We start from the raw sequence: 17,602 nt of genomic DNA on the forward strand, positions 1-17,602 counted from the left end.
CATATTCTACATAGGAAAGTGTGTTCCAGTCTAACATCTTTAAGTCATCATTCAATCTATACTGGAACTTTAGTTGGTGTTAAAAATATTGCAGAATTCTAAAAACTGCATAATTTTGAGGTAGATTCTGATGCTGAACTTTCGTACAAAATTTCTTCCCTTAGTGCAGTTGGATCACGTTTATTTACCTTGCACTTTGAAAATGATAATTATTTACAAGTTAAAGAAGAAAAGGATATTTGACACCTCTGTATAATGTTTTCAGTTATAAAGGGTAAGCAGAAAAAAATCCAGAGGTGTTGTTAGTACTGAGGATATTGTCAGTATAATGACTACAGAACAAAGTTAAAGGATAAGTTTTTACTGTTTGTAAAATACCATATGTAGTACCCACAAAGTGGTAAGATTATATCCTAAAAGTTCCTTGCTGTCTTCTATTACACTCACAAACCTACCGAAGTAGGTTTGAGACATACACCAAGAATATATAGACTTGTCTCATACTTCATAATACACTCCACAGAGAAGCATCCTAAATGCTCCCAAGCTCTTTGACATTCCACTTAGGATTAAACCATCAGCAAACTTCTGTGAGACTCTCAGCTGAGTTGGGAATTAATTATTTTTTCTGCATCTTGTTGATCTCACTGATTATAATTTGCACGTTAGCAACGGCTCTCATTTCTCTGCATGATCACTAATTACTAATCATTTGCATTGATTTCAGTAGAAGTTACAGTGTTTGGGTAAGGTTTTACTAATGGACTCCTTTTATCCTTTGTTGTTTCCATATGATTTTATTTGTCTCTGGATGTACTGTAACATTTTGTGAGTCATCTCTGCCAGGATTGGAATTTTCTTGGTAGTATATTTGATAGTAATTTATCCATAATCACTGTAACAGGTTGCCCAGGGAGGTTGTGGATGTCCCATCCCTGGAGGCACTCAAAACCAGGCTGGATGTGGCTCTGGGCAGCCTGATCTGGTGGTTGGTGACCCTGCACATAGCAGGAGAGATGAAACTGTATGTTCACTGTGGTCCTTTTCAACCGAGGCCATTCTGTGATTCTGTGATTCTGTGATAAGATATCACTGCATAAAGCAGCAGCCATTGAGAATTTCTGTAGTGCTTCAAATGTGATTAGTTACTTGAGGCTTCTTTTATTCCAAAACTTTACTCCTGTTTTCAAGACTGCCTTTCATGTATCTCTTCCCTCATTTCCCTATTTTTTCCCTTTTGCTTCTGTTTGGCATCATGTTGACCTGAAGGAAACTGATTTAGTCCATAGGATCTCATTGCTTTTATCGTATCAGTTCCAATATTTGTTATAAAAATCCAAGTGGCAGGCTACAACTGTGGTGCATAACATGAGGAAGGCAGTGTAGATCCCTGGCACAGTAAACCATTTTTTCATTTTGTTCCCTAAGCCACATAGGAGTTCAAAGCCATGTCACTTGGTAGAAAGACGACATGAAAATGTGGTAAATGCTGTATTTCCATATATGTGTGTATGTATGCATATAGAGAGATAAGTACACAAGCATATTTATGTCACATTACAGATCTTTATTTCACTCTGCAACTGGGAAGCTACTCCTGTGGTTGTTAGGCTTTCCCATTTGGTACTTGCTGTCTGTCTATTATAGTTTTCTTTTGGTTAATAAACATGCAGATTTCCAAAAATGAAGCAAAACTAGTGGGAACTGCATCTTAATGCAAGGCTGAAAGCAGCTGGACACCTAGGCTCCTGGGCAGGATGTCCACTTGGTATCACTCTCCCTAAAGAACTTATATCAGCAAAGAACTGTTTGGTGTGCAGCCATATGCAGAGTCCTTCTGTATGCAGAGTCTTTCGGTGCATATCTACAGCCTGCTGTTCTGTTTGCTCCCAAGTACTGCCCCTTCTGTGTCACCCTTGCTTTGACCTCGAAGGAAGCTGTGAGATTTTGAAGAGGGATTTTGTTAGGTGCATGCAGGAGTGATGCAGGAAGCACTTGGGGCTGGAAGGGTTGCAAGGTTTTGATGCTGAAAAGATGTGGACCATTTCTGTCCAGCCTGTTTTGGGTATCAGGCAATATGGTTGCTGTTGCTTGTGCTCAGACATGCTGCTTTTTATTTTTCTTTCCACATACAACAAATATGGATTTGTCATACAGCAGTTGATTTCTTATGGCATGAAAAGTTGTCTTATGGAGAAACGCACCCTCAACAAGGAAAAGTTTTTAGTTTGTTTGCATTATTCTAACCCAAGACATCTTGGAAAATTGGGACTGCCTATTTTAAACCAGGGAACTCTAAGCGGAAGCCCGTACTCTTGCACTGGCACCTGAAAACACACTACATTTGTATTTTTCCTTGGCTGTATGACCTGCACATGAACAAAGTGCAAAAGACAAAAAGGGAAGGAAAAGAATACTGGAAGCATCATTAACTTTTCCTGTGGCATTCTTTTGGAAAAGATGGTGTCTTTAGAAAAACATGCCATATGCGTGGCTCAGCCCCAAATCTTCCAACAGTCTAATACTGGCAAGGGAGGGCATCTGTAACCCCCAGGGAAGAAAGCTGCTGAGATTTCGTTTTCTTGTCTTTGTTGGTTTTTATTTCCATTTCCTTTTCCTCTCTCTTTTTCAGTCATTTAATGCCATTCTGCACAACAGAGGGGAGCATCTGGCCACAAATAAACACCCAATAAAATAAGTGGGAGAGGTTCACAGCTCCCTTGGCGCTATTGTGTCTGTCTGTCTGGTTGTGGACTCAACAAGATAACCATGCATCAATTTACATTGTCCAGGCTATCTTCACAACCAGAAGTTAGAAACCTTATTTTAATAGAAGCTTAGATTCTAGAGAATAGTGTAAGATCTCTCCAAAGGTTCCAAATCAGCAATTCCATCTGTGTTTCTGCAAATGTAGAGGAACAATGTCCCAGGTGATTATGCATAACGGAATGAAAACAGTTATTTTAAAAGTGCATAAAATCAATACTTTGGGGAAAACAAGTCAGCTGTGTTTATACTCAGTATATAGCAGACATTTTGTTTCTTTGTCTGAAAAAAATTACAGGAAAGCAAGGATTGCAAGTGAAATAAAACAGCAGATTGTACTGTATAACAGAGGGGACTGGAGCATCAGATACCTCAGCAAAGGCTTACAGCATTCTAGGTTCCTTTTGAGAAAATAAATTATATTGAAGCTTATATATTTCTATGTTGTTTGAAGTTGAAGCCAAATGTTCTCAGCACAGAGGGAATAATTCAAATCCCATTGCTGATAATGAAAAGTGTATAACTAAATCTATGTCTGTGATGCTGAAAATTTCCTCCTAAATGCTGTCTCTTTTGGACTGATGGGATTATTTCCAACTGTTGGTATGAAGGGGTGTGTACATAAATATGCATAAACATGCTTCTTGTGCAGTCAGGATACATTGCTTCTATATGTATTATTCTAGAAACGGGAAACAAGAGCATCTGAGAAATAGGGCTGAAAGAGAACAATTTGTAGACCTATAGGTTAAATTGGATTAAACTTCATCTTTCAGCAAATGCTGTGTTATTTATTCAGTGTATCTCTTGGGGATTTCCATACCTCCTACTCTTCATAGAGAGTAGTGATGATTCCTAATTAAAAAATCAAACAAACGTGAAATGGAGACTGCCTCACACAGCTATTCTCTGGTGGGAATAGGAGGCACAGTGATTTTCATGGGCAGTTTCTAGGTCTGTTGGAGCACGGGCACAAAGGAAAGGCAAGGTTCTGTCTAGGGAGGTCAAGTGAGCGTTGCTCATCAGCCAGTGCTGTCCTTGTTGGCCTTGCTGTGCCAGCATGTCATGTACCAGGAGTTCCCTTTTGGTAGGGTGGACACGATAAGGAAGACTACTGATAATCTCATCAGCAGCATCTTCTGGGTAGATTTCTGTTTATTCATTGACCCACAATAGAGATGCGGTTGGATTCCACCAGTGCCTTGGTTGCTGTTATTGCAATATTTGGAGGCTATTTACGGTTTATGTTTTTCTCACATTCACCTGAATTACAATTTAAGATAGAAACTATGATTTCCAAGTTCATTTTACTGTCACTTAAACTCCTGTGGTATCAGGTTAATTTATTTCTCTCCTACCTCTGTGGATTCACTTTGTAGAAGTAAACACAATGGTAATGTTGACAAATTTCAGGCTGTCCACCGGTGATGCCTTAGAATATTGCAGCAGAGTCCTCATTCCAGTGAGTTTAGTGACTTTGGGGGAATAAAGCTCTTGAGTTAATGACTGTAAAATTTGGCTTCTGACTAAAGGCCAAGTTGTACAAGTCATTATCAGCTTTTGAAAGATTGTAGATTTTAAATATATATATATATATATATACACATATATATGTATGTATGTATATAAAAATAGTTTTTCCATGGATTTAAATTCAACAGGAAGTGCCTCCATCCCTTCCCAAATCAGGTATTTTTTGTCTCCATTTCTGGAAAAAAGAAGTCATTTTATCAATTTTGTCTGTTCTATAAATGCAGTTCCTATTCTCAGCCAGGAATTGTTTATGACTGGGCTCGGGAATAGTTACAGCATGTGAAAGAAAATCAGGAGTGGCTTAATGTGAATGGGACAGACTATTTGGGAACACACTGGGGATTTGATGTTCAAAAGAGTTAAGCACTGTGCTCTTTCCATCTGGCCACTTCATTTCACTGCCTGTTTGGGACCAGTACTTCTGAAATCTGCTGTGCAAAGTCAAATATTGATGTCATTTGTTCTGTTCTTAAAAGACAAATTAAACCTGAAAAGGTTTTAGTTGTGCACAGTCACAGTACAACAAGCATGGAACAACTGAAAGAAATACTCTCTGCCACGGTTTATGGCTTTCTGATTGGTTAATTAAAAAAGCAAATGAAATCTTTGGTTTAAAGTTTAGATTGAACTCAGTAACTTTCAGTTAAATTCCAGTTTTGGCAAGAAAAGAGAGAACTTTCTTGGTGATAAAGAGAGAGCATTTCCATCCATATGAAGAAAATATCTTTCATACTGTTGAATTTCAAAATACTTATGTGCTTTCCATCTTTCATTTTTTTCAGTAAAAAGTTTTTAGGGTATAAATTATGAAAAATTAACTTTAATAGCAAAGGGAAGATTTGTAAGCTATTGGTGTGATTATGGTTTAATGAGTTGAAAGAAATCAGGAATTATTCCAGGCCAATCCTGTGTCATGCTAGTGTATTAACTGGCCCACATTTTCCACACAACCTTCAATTATGGTGATGCTCCAAATTAAATACTCATTTTGTACAAGCTGTTTCCTCTAAGCCAAACTGGAAGTCAAGTTATCAACATTTTTAAACTGTGGTTTAATTTCCTATGTAGATCTCATGCATGAGGGAGTCCAGCAGTGCTCTCCTTGTGATACAGTTGATGGATACTGGAATCAGGGTACCATTGCCATAAAGGCTAACATGCATTTTGCTCCCATGTGTAATCACCCTCAATTTTTGACCACCATATTCTTCCATACAGGCAGGAAGGAGAAAAGAGGCTTCTCTTGCCCCTCTGACCGTAGAGGTCAGCTCTCCTATCTGGTCAGCCAGCAAAATTCCCCATTCCTCACCCCTGGTATGTAAGGGACATGCTGACAAATGGATCTAGGTGTAAAATTGTTCTCAACGGACTACCTGGTGGCCTTAAACTTAAATCAGTAGTTGGAAATTTTCACTTGTCACTAGCTACTGTGACTAGATAAGTGCCTGAAACAGAACAAAATACTAAGGCATATTGTGGTTTCTGAAATTGCTGATGCTGTAATGGGCATCCACCTGGAAAGCAGCTGCCTTTTGGATTTATCCCCCCATTCCATTTCACCATGGGTGACATTTGTCCTTCCACCTTTTAATTTTTCATGAAGATAAATGGAAATCCAGTTCTTCAAATAACAAGGGTGACTTTTTCAATCCTATTTAGAGACTTTACTTCAATATCCTGTCCACGTCCAAAGGTGAAGGAGAATATATGTATACAGCATCAGTTTGACCTTCTCCATTCTTTACTGAAACATTCAGCTTGATAAACCAGAATATTGCTTTTTCCTCTGTGACAACTTTGAAGTTACAGGACATCCCATCTGCTGGGTGCACATTTTACTAGCTGATACAATGCCATTCAATTGAGGTCTTGTTCGTGCTGCAATTTCAACTTTGACTCAAGGGAATTTTCCATACAGGTGAATGAGATCCACTGTTAAACAAAAAAATCATGATTTAAAATCAACACATTTGCATAATTGTTGTACCACTTTAGACAGTGTTAGTGTACAATTAATGTTCGTCTTAGTGGGGTGACCTGTTTTTAACCTGGGCCATCTTTGTTTTTTTAATATTTTGGAATTTGGAATTACAGTTCAGTAACGCCTATTTCTAGCAAGAATAGGGAGGGAGAAAACAAATATAAAACCTAGCAACAGCAGCTTCAGAAACAATGGAGTAAGCATGTATGGGAGAATGTGTGTTTCTGCACGTGCGTGGCACATATTCCTCCCTTTCTGACCATACCAGTGCACGGGGAAGATGAACAGGCCTACATTCTTTGACTTACCTTGTAAGGTTCCACGTGGTCTCCTTTGTAACTGAATTAGTACCATCTAGGAAATGAGACTGTTCGGATCATCTCTTACTTAACATGCCTCTGCAATCTGAGCCACAGATTGACCCCTATTGATCTGATTTGACTACACTCCTGCGGAGCAAACAGTGCAATGGAATCCAGGACTCTAATTCACAGTACTTTATTTAAAGTTCTTAGGTAATAACTCTTATTTGCATTAATCACACACCAGCAGAAACCAAGGCCTCTTTCTCGCTGCATGCTTTCCTATTCCTGCCCCTGAAGCCAAAAAGTAGCTGCTGTGAAAGAAGAGTGTTTTAAGTATATTGATACTTGATACTAAATAGTTGCAAAACTTAGATGTTAGAAAGAATGTTTTTCAAATCAATGGCTCACGCATTACTGTAAAATCTATTGATTAAAAACAAAGCATAATGTTAGTCATTTAGTCGGTAGAGTGATGCAATACTGAAATAAATTTATCCTTTGACTTTTGCATTAACCTCTTATTGACTGCTTGCATACTCATAATTAACACACACTTTAGCTAGCTTGGTTAATTTCAGCATTGTGATCACTGTCCTCTAATGTAGCTGACACCCTGATCATCAAAATGTCAGTGCAGCCCAAGGGACCAGAACCAAGCGACTGTGTTCCAGTGAATGTACACCTGCTGTGGTGAAACCAGCCACCTTCCGAGGGAAGGAGCCATGCACTGTCACACGAGAGTTTGCCATGACTTTTATCTACATGCTCCTATTGGTAAATAAGAGTGAGCAGTTTACATGGCAGAGTGGTGAGAATGTGCATGGCAACAGCCCATTGCTCCTTCAGTACAGGCTTTTTAACTTGAAACTGGCACCAGTTTTGTTTGGTTTAGCAAGAAAGCAGGGACCGTGGAGCTTTGTGCATTCTGTACATCTTCAGGTATACGAGTGATCCTTTTCTGTGCTGGTAAACCTGTGTTATCAAGGTGTTGGAGCTAAATTGCTCTAAAGTAAATCCAGGTAGTTGTTTCCTTCTGCTGCTGCAAGTGAGCTTTGAATGAGGCCCCTTAATTTTGGCATCAGTATTTTTCTTCCATATTTCAGAGCATGTGGTATTTCTACTCTTAACACACTTTGTTTGACAATATTCAGACATTAAATTTACTCTCTTTTAGAGGTTTGACTTTATTAACAACTCAGCCTGTTTTTAATTAATATATAATGTTTGAATTAATGTATAATATTTTCAATCTTATTGTTTTCCCACTACCACCATGCTTTGATAATTGCAGTGTTGAAATTTCAAGTGCCTTCGATTGCTCTGCTTTGGCTGAAAATTTTGTTATCCTTCTGCAGACTCTTAAGGTCCTTAACTCTGATACAAACTAAAGAGCATCGTGGGAACAATTTTTCCCACAGTCGTGGAGAAATTTATTAAAATCAATAGTAATATATTAATCTGGACAGTTCTTGCATCATAACTCTGAGCTGGAGGATCAGCATGTACCTGGAGGAGTGCACTCAGGCTTGTGGTGGACTGATAGTGCCATGCCAGGTCATCAGGAGCCGGCCCTGCACCCATAAGGCAGGCAACCTGCAGTGGCATTAACTCCAGTGGCTCATAAGTGCACAGGGATTGCATGTTTGGTAAAAACAGGTCACACTCCCTGCTGTTCTTGCTAGTGATGTAAAGCAAAGCAATAGAAATACTTCAGAGGAGCTGTGGTTTGCAGAACTTGGAGTATGAAGGCACTGTTCCCGTTTCTCGTAGTTCTGCAGTACACTGATATGTTTGTCATCAGACTTATGCAGGAAACGGTTGCTCACGGGCTGCCCTGTCCAGAATCATTGGTGACTTCTGGCACATTTACAGAGACACAAATGTCCAAAACCCAAAAGTGAGGAACAAGCAGTTTGTGAGAGAGGGCAAGGGATAAAAAAAAAGTGCTGAAGGTAAAAAAGGAAAAAGGGATCTAAATGGTGAAGAAGCCAGGAGGCGGTGTGCTTTTCCTCAGTGAAAATCCTTTTGTTAATAGCAGACAGTGAGAGAATGTTTATTATTATAAATGGAGTTTTGCAGACCACGTAATATGCCTGCAGTATTTACCAGCTGAGCTTCTTGATTTGTCATCTGCAATAATCTGTACATGGCTAATTTATCCACTCTTAGATTGAAATGCTTAGACTCGAATATCTTATACTACCCAGCAAATTGAGCGTATTATTGTGTGCCAAGACAGAAAATAAAGCAAGATTTTAAAAGCTTCATAGAGTTGTGCTGTAATTAGTTTCAGCTTCCCCTGCATATTAATTTTCTCCTCTTCCTTTATATAATTTGGGAAATGTCTTCTGAACATGATGGCACAATCAGTTAAGTACCTCTCAAAACTCGTACACTAAACTGCATTTGCTCTAACAACTATTACAAAGCAGCCTGCAAAACAAATCCTCTGTTATTCTGTACAGTGCAGCTTATCAATGCAAACAGTTTAATATTTATGCTAAGAGGATTGTCACAAGTAGCTTCTGTTCCTTTAATTCTTGTTTTAAATAAATAATGAGAACATTTAAACACATTACTCTTCCCAGGGCCCTGAGGTCGGCTAATCTTATTATTTATGAAGTGATGTGCTACATAATAGTACTTAGTGCATGTTAACAGATGCTATTATCAGGGGCTGATGTGGAGAGCTGAAGATATATTGGAATGTTATGTGTTAATACTGTCCTTGTAGTGTAATGTACGATGGATTGAGTGCCCAGGATGCTGGTGCAGCAATTAACCACACACCAACATGGGTGTAAAGCTGAAGTATGTTTTCTCATGGGCATTACACTGCCATTAATAATTCCCAAGAGAAGAAGACATCTTCCATTTGGAAACAGTCACTTCGAGAAGGCTGATGGTGTAGACAAGGAAGTTGCATGTGTCAATACTTTCAGAGTTGATTGTACAGAGATGGAAGATGCATGTGTATGTTTAAAACAACTTTTAAATCGTCACAACAATGTTTTATAAAACATGATTTTTTTTAAATGCCTTGTGCAAGATAAAAGTTTACAATTTGTTTCTTTACATTTGAAGAACTATGTCGACCTGCAGTCCAGACAGAAATTCTAACAATGCATAGCATTTTTTCTTTGTCCTGTCCTGCTCTAAATGTTAACTAATGAATGATCTGCATGTAGATCATTCGAGGGAATGGGAAAACGGAGGAGGAGAAATCCTTATTGAAATGTGACGATTTTTTGTGGTGACATATTGTATTACAGCCTAGTCTTAAGAGATGTATTGGTTGCCACTTCGAAAACTTTCTTCTGCAGACTGCAGTTCAGCTGAATATTATAATTAGACTTCACTAGTATTGATGAATAATCCATTTAATAAAAAACACTGTGATTTAAACATTTTCTCAGGGGACTAACATAAGCTAACCTCTTAATTTAATTTTATTGAAGTTTTGCCCACCTATTCATCATTGGAAGTTGTTATTAACCTCCATTTCCATTTATCTTTATAGAATTTTCTCTTTTTATATTGCCTTTTTCAGAGCTAAGCAGGTTGATACACTTGTAAATCTCCAGAATCTACAAAGCTAGTCCGGCTTCTTTAATATTGTTTAATCTATCCCCCCTGACCTTAATGCAGTAAATTCAGTTTAATCTTTCTCAATAATCTAGTAATACATTGGAAACCAGCAAACATTCAAATCTGATAATGGTTTAATCACATGCTTTAAATAACAGCCAAGATAATGAAAAAATAATTTACCATGTAAAGGTGCACTAACTGAGTTTTCTGTGATTGGCTTTTTGAGAAATCCCTATAGAAAATACAAAGCCTACAACAGAAAAGAACTTCGCTGTAAATGAACAACCCATTTGGTCAGAAGATGCGCTTTTTCCTTTTCATCACTCTCTTTAAGTTACTGCACAAGCATATCCTTGCTGAGTATTCAGTTTCTTGCTCTAGCTTTACTTAAGTCGTTCTTCTGCTTACCTTCTGTTTCAGATGCCAGTCAGAACCAGCAGAGAGCTTGCCAGAAGAGCAGAAGCCAGAATGCCATCCCTTCTGGACAAATGAAGAAAGCAACATGCCTCTGCCATTTGATCTTGAAGAAGTTATTGTCCATCTACAAAATCTTGTTCAGTAGGTGGGATATCGGGACACCTTCCAGCCTAGAATTAATAATACTCAACATTTGAAGTTTTTTTTTCTGCTTTCATCTTTTCTGCTTTAAGGTTCCTGGGTCATTTGTTGTTCTGTTCTTCAATGCAAATTTTATCAGTTTCCATCTTAGTTCCTGAGTCACAACTAAACAGACTGGGTACAAAATCTATAGAAAGAAGCAGCTTTTAACATCTGAAGTCTGGAACACCAACTTCAGGACTTTCCTCTTCCATTCTAATTTCCATTGACAGTGTAGCCCATGGATAGCTGTGTTTCCACAGGTTCCCCTGCCATGCATCTTAACTGTCTAGATTTGGGGCAAGTTAGACTTGTCTGGTAGTCTCAGCACTGCACATTTTTACATGCTAATATGATATTACTGAGAACAGCTGGCAGCACTTGTCCTGGTAGGTAAGTTTTAAAAAAGCTTTCCAAACTAGAAACCTCCTGCCTGGAACCTCATGGGTACATGTACCTGTGAAGGACAATGCTTTCAGGTTCAGCCCAAGGGGTTCATAGTACTACTGCAGCCGGACAGCTTGCAGATTCTCTTTTAGGCAGATTGGAAGATCCCATTGGTACAGTCGTGCTCTAACTGATGCACAATTACATCCATAATTCTTTTAGAAGAATGGTATGATCTGTCCTTTACACCTGACCATAGGGCTTAAGTCAGGGAGAGACTTCCAAGGTTGTATCTACATGGCCTCAGTTTCCTGGAACTCAGAATTCAGTTCCTAAACTTTACATAAGTTCTACCTATTGATAGTTCTTTTCTGACCCCAGCTTTCCCAGTCTATTGTCCAGGGCCAGTGGACGTGGGGTTTCCAATTTTGGGTCAGATCCCCTGACAAAATAGTTTTAGTTTGTATGACACCAGGCATTGCAACATCTGTGTTGATCTATCCATGAGAACAAAACCAGAAGCCTATGAGAAATGAAGCTGTATGTGATCTAGTTTGTCATAACATACTATAAAAAGAACAATGCTGTGTTGGATGATGTCCTGAATGAGAGAGAGATTTTTCATTTGGATAAGTTGCTCTTCTGACTTGAGCTGTGTATGCCTTTTCCCTTGTATAAAAACAGCTAGAAATTATATTACAGTAAAACAGCATTCAGTCTATACTACCTCTATAGAAAAAAAAAAAAAAAAAAAAAAAGGTGAGACTCAGGACTTGACATTGCCACCAAGAAACAGAATATGCCTCCTGTGTTAATCTTCTGCTTAAAATCACTGTTGGGGCCAGGCTTACCCAAAGCATACCAGTATACTCTATTGGCAAAGTGTTCTGCGTGTGGATGGGACTTGTACTGCAGAAAACTGTACATTTCACAGTATAACATATGCCAGACCTCCCTGCAGCTAAGGAAGCTGTGCCAGCAAAAATTCAGTTTTAGTGGTATAAAAGTCTGTCCACACCTACCAGCTTTTGCCAGGACAGTTATATCAACTAGAAGTTGTACATCTTAGCATCTCTAACATAGCTATGCCAGCAAAAGTATGAAGACCTGGATCAAGCATTTTTGTTGTGTTCCCTGCCTTCTGCTAAAGCTGTTGGCCAGCTTGTAGAAGGAAATAAACTCTTTGAAGAATAAATTATTTAAATTAGATTTAATTACATTATAACCGTGATCTGTACATTTATCTGTTGTCTTGCGCTCAACAAATTTCTTATAATTTTGAAATACTCTGTTATGGGCACAGTTTTTCTATCTAGCTAGAGCTGGCTTTAGTAGTGGGCAGATAGCATATATTTGGATGAATGCCACACTAAATAGTGTTTGCTTTGGAAATCACCTAGAGAAAAGCTAGAGAAAAAGATGAGGATGTGGCAATTCTGCTTAAGGAAAAGGAAGTTCTCACAGAAACAAATACTACTTTGGAAATGAGAAAGATGAAATCAAATGAGCTAATGATGTAACACTGTTAACACAGGCTTTGAGGGGATTGTTTGTTTGTTTATGCTGTTACTTCATGATTATTTTGTGTTTAATTAAGCTAGAAACCAGGGGATTCACAGTATTGAAATGAATCTGACATCTATAAAGGGTAGAGAAGGCACAGCAATGTTGTTGCTGAAGTGGAAGCTATTAAAAAATCATTGGCAAATAATTATTTCCAGCAGCAGTGAAACAACACTGTTTTATTTTCTTGTACTGGGAGAGAGCTGGCAGCAATAACACAGTGTTTAAAACTACATGATTCTAGGTTTTGTCTATGCTGAGGATTAAAGCTAGTGAATTAGCTAAACTAGTTCTAGCCTTAGTCCAGTTAAATAGCACTCATTTAAGCCAAGGGTGGCAATGACAGAAAACTGAAAAATTCTGGAATGGATGAGACCTAAGATTCACTGGCAAAATACCAATAATCAAGTGGTTAAAAAGAATTAAAGCTCTGTGTTACATTCAAGTCTCACATCATCTGAATCAGTGAAACATGATTGAATTCAGTTGAAAGGCAGAAGTATAAGGAGGTTTCATCTCTCCAAAGCCCACAAGAGTTCATGGCAAAGACATGGGTAATGTTGATGGAACTGTTTGAAGCATATAGGAATGCCAAAGGGTGTCCCAAGAGAAGAACATGGTTAAAGGTAAATATCTGTAAAAGAAAACTGAAAGACCAAGCACGAATTGTTGCTATGCTTGAGATACATACTAGAAGCAGAGAAATACTTTGAAGTTTTCTTTATTTTATACAAATAATAGTAATATAGTTCATGTTGCAGTGATACTTCAGCAGTCCACTTGTATTCCAGCACTAGGTAACGCATTATGGTTTTGGATGAGCCGAAACGCACAACCTCTAATGGATGCTCTTGTGTATAGCAACTGGTTACCAAGTCTGGATGCTCTAGATGCACAAGGACCAAGGTCAGTTTGTTTCAGGGAAGAGGTGAGAGCATAAGTTAGCTTCTAACATTAGTTCAGCTGTTCTTTTAAAACGGGAAAGTTCATGGCTTTGTGTACATGTACTTTTCATCAGCCATGAAAGAATTAAGGAGAAATAGTTCACTTGCACACGCAACTCAGGCAAAATGGGTTACAGAAGATACAAATCAGTTTGCCTGTCTGCACTTGCCTTTAAACAGTATTCATCAATTTTACAAAAGCTACTGACTAAACATGGAACCAATACAAATGAAATGCTCAAGGCAAAGGATTTCTTTAAAAATGTGATAGAGTTGGTTTTGCACTTGTAAAAAGAAAATGTTGGCAGAAAATAAAGATCTTCTATTGTTTCTGTAATGTGGGGGATGAAAGGTAAAGGCCATTTATAAGTATTTGATAGAAAACTGCTGTGTTATGCCATGTAAATTAGAAATGTTTTAATAATGCTTCATTCATATCTCTTCATATGAAAATATTTTATCTTGTAGGTCCTTTCTTGTTGTTAAAAGGTTAAGTAAATAAAAAATATGAATCCCAGTGCACTAAATTTTAAAGACCTTATGCTTGTGGTCTGAACTTTACAGAAGATCCTGATTATCTAAAATGCAAATAATGCCACAGGTACTCACCAAACAGAAACTGCCAAGGATAGGTAACTTGTAGCATAATAAATACTCAAATCAGTTGTCTCACTCTCATTCAGATGCAGTCTTCAGTTTCACAGATAATGAAGTAGATTTACTTAGCAAGACGTACTTGAAAGTCATGCTAGACTTCTAATTGCTATGGGACAGGCTAAGGAATTCCAGTACCATAATGCAGCAAAAAAAGAGAAATTAATACAAAAATCTAACACAAAAGATACTAAAATATTATAGTGTGTTAACAGTGGACACTGATCCTTTATTGGTTGCTGCAGTGCAGGTCCACTAGTCCTGTGACACACAGTGGACTTTGGGTTGATGTATCAGAGATTAAATTAGCTGATGGTAAAGATGGGATGAGAGAAGGAGAAGAGAAATGAGATGCAAGGGATGTGCATTCACAAGAGCAAAACTTTATTAACTCATATGGGAATCATCCAGCAGTAACTTGTACAGTGCAGGCCATGACCTCTCCCTTGATTGTTACCACCTGATGCACAGTTAATGTTCAGTCCTTAACCCTCCTCATGCCACCAGCAGCTGGTCCACATCTCTTTGGCAGGAGCTGACCACTACCTTCTTCTGCCAAGGTTACAGAGTTTGGAAGAGCACTTGTATACTGCAGGAACAAGCTTAGCCTCCATATCCATGCTAGCACACCTCTGGCCTACCATACCTCTGTGGATTGAGTGCCTCCACGAATCTGTTTCTGTTCAGATTTGAGTTGTTGGAACTCATCATCTGCATTGCCCCGTTGGGCTGGTGAGCTGCCATAGGGAAGGGCCAGACAAACAGAGCACAGTCTGCAGGAAAGTTCCTTTTCCCCTTAAAGGCCACTGCACTCCCCACAGCAGGCCAAAAAGCTCAGCTCTGCACTGATCACTTCACTCTACTACCAGAGCAGAGGCAATCCTCAATAGCAACTTGTCTTTCTAGTACAAACTCAAACTCATCACCGTTAATGTTACTAGGCGTCACAATCTGCATTCATCTTTCCTATTCACCTTAACCTGGGGTATTCATTGAACAAGAGAAGATAATGTGTGCATTTGCAAAAAGACTGTGCTTAAGCTACAGAATTGGCTGAACAATATGTGAAATAAAAGCCATCTGATCACTGATAAAATGAGCACATTAAAATGCAGATGTTTGGCAGTGAGTATTTCACATATGACATGAAAATTATGCTTCATCTCCTCATTGCTTTGGTGATAGCGCTCAATTCACATGATAGAACAGGACATACTATTCTACAGTCTACATCCTCTAATACCCTATAGGTTTTACAGTGCTGAATTTGGACAAAAAGTTGCTCTCCTCCCCCTCTATATCACCAAATACTTGCTTTCATGCCAACACATCTTGGTCTGATTAGTCTCCTTGATTAGAGGCTAAAGTAAAAAGTCAGGTGTATAGGATTCCCATTATCCTTTATTTCACCGGTTCTAAGAACAGGTCAGATAGAGTTATTTCATTGAACATGTGAACAATCAACTTCTGTTTACCATTAACCTTCAGTTTTCTTTTCTTAAAATCAAATCAGGGCTTGGTAGGCAGTTATTTTCATACATGGCCCTTGATCAGTGGAACAATCTGTCAAAAGCCATTAAAACCTCTATTAGGCTGAACTGCATTCAAAGCTAAACTACCCAATCATTAAAGGGCTGGGATGATTGTTTTTAATACAGTATTCATTTATTTCTCTCTCTGAGTAGTAACAACTTTGAAACTGAGCATATTAACTAAGGCTTTTTACTATCGACAAGTGCTGAGAAGCTTGGTTTCTTGTGGAACATCAATATCTGTGTAAAAGAGGAAAAAGTCAACACACTGAAATAACCTTTATGTTCTCAGAAACGCCTCTTCGTTTGTTTCCTTTCCTTGCATGCATCAAGGATGCAAATGGAATGGGAAGACATTTACCAACGTACTTTGCTCAAAAGTTTCACTGGAAAAAATAACAGCTAATTACAGTAATATATTTAAGTGACTTGTGATGTTAATATCTCAGGATGCTTTGCACAGAGAAACTGAGGTAGAAGTCAAATGTGTGGCCATGTTCTGAGCGCTAGTGCTGGAGCCGAGTGTGCAAAATACCTCATTGCTGGCATGTCTCAGTTACTTCCAGTTAATCAGCTCCACTTACAGCTTAAGGATGCTCTCATAGAACTATTTTTCTCCAAAGATACATTTGAAAGCGGAGCTGGAATCCTTCTCCCTCATACAACATTTAACGTATTATTTAATGGCATAGTATGTGATAATCCATCTCGTGTAACAGAGATCTTTCAGGCTTCCTAATACTTGATTAAACTTTTGAGTGAATCTTTTAGTTGCATTCCAAGTCCCCAAGCTCTCAGTGGGAAAATGTGAATTTTACTGGAACTATTAAGTTATTCCATGGAGATTATGCAAGAATATTAAAGTACAACACGCACTCTTTTAGCTGTGTTTTAAATATGCTCAATGGGTAGCCCCCAAGGTGATAGAGCTGCTGTGCTAGGAAACTCTTAAGAAAATCCCCTGTGGGTATTTGGGTGCTATTTATCAAGGTGAAGATGCATTGCTGGAACATGCTGGAATGCTTGTTATGCACCTGTTAGCACTTTTTGTCCGGTACTTATTTTGTAGTCTGGTAGTACTTTACTGAGAGCACTGCTTCCCTAGTTATTTTGATGAACATCCCAGTAATTTATTACTCAAACATTATCAAAGCATTCCACGATCATTTCATTGCTGTTCTTTCCCCTCTGCCTACCAGTGCCCTTTTTTTCCCATTTGTTTCATTATTAACAGTACTGTTATTAGCAAGTTCTGTTCTTTGTTAAACTGACGTGGCTTTAAAGCAAGAAAGCATATAAAGTAAGTATCAGATAGCATTCATTCAAATGCATTTACTTTCCAGCCAATTTATTTGGATGTTTTTGCTCATTTTGCTTATTTGGTATTGCTACATCCGATTTGTATTAAAGACTATTTATCTAACACTGAGAAATGTAGAGTGATATTTAAGTTTGTATTACATATTTGCTACGTTACTCATTTCTGTAAAATAAATTACTTAAAGAATCTGCTGTCTGTCGTTTGTCCTCCAGAGTGTGATAGCTGTTATCATCAGTTCTTCACTGTTGCAGTGAGTGGAAGAAGAAGGACTAAGAGAAGTGTACTTTTCACAATATTGAGGTGCAAGAGCAAATTAATTTTATGTAAGATTCCTATATGATGAGTAGTGGGAGGTAAGCTTCTTCAAAGCAGCAAACTCACAGGTACACTGAGCCTGCTCTTCAGTGGGGCATCTCCCTCTATCTGAA

General features: G+C 38.3%; 1 protein-coding gene across 2 annotated transcripts in view; it reads left to right on the top strand.

The window, feature by feature from the left end:
* Positions 1-17,360, top strand: part of FTO (FTO alpha-ketoglutarate dependent dioxygenase) — a 226,182-nt gene extending 208,822 nt beyond the window's left edge. For both annotated transcript variants that reach the window (XM_052685718.1, XM_052685719.1), the window contains exon 9: positions 10,597-17,360. In XM_052685718.1, the coding sequence (XP_052541678.1) occupies positions 10,597-10,738 (142 nt within the window). In that variant the 3' untranslated portion in view covers positions 10,739-17,360. The remainder of the gene's footprint in view (positions 1-10,596) is intronic.
* Positions 17,361-17,602: the final 242 nt, after the last annotated feature.

The sequence above is a fragment of the Tympanuchus pallidicinctus genome, unplaced genomic scaffold (genome assembly GCF_026119805.1).
Source record: "Tympanuchus pallidicinctus isolate F22 unplaced genomic scaffold, pur_lepc_1.0 scaffold22, whole genome shotgun sequence".
In the NCBI taxonomy this organism is placed as follows: Eukaryota; Metazoa; Chordata; class Aves; order Galliformes; family Phasianidae; genus Tympanuchus; species Tympanuchus pallidicinctus.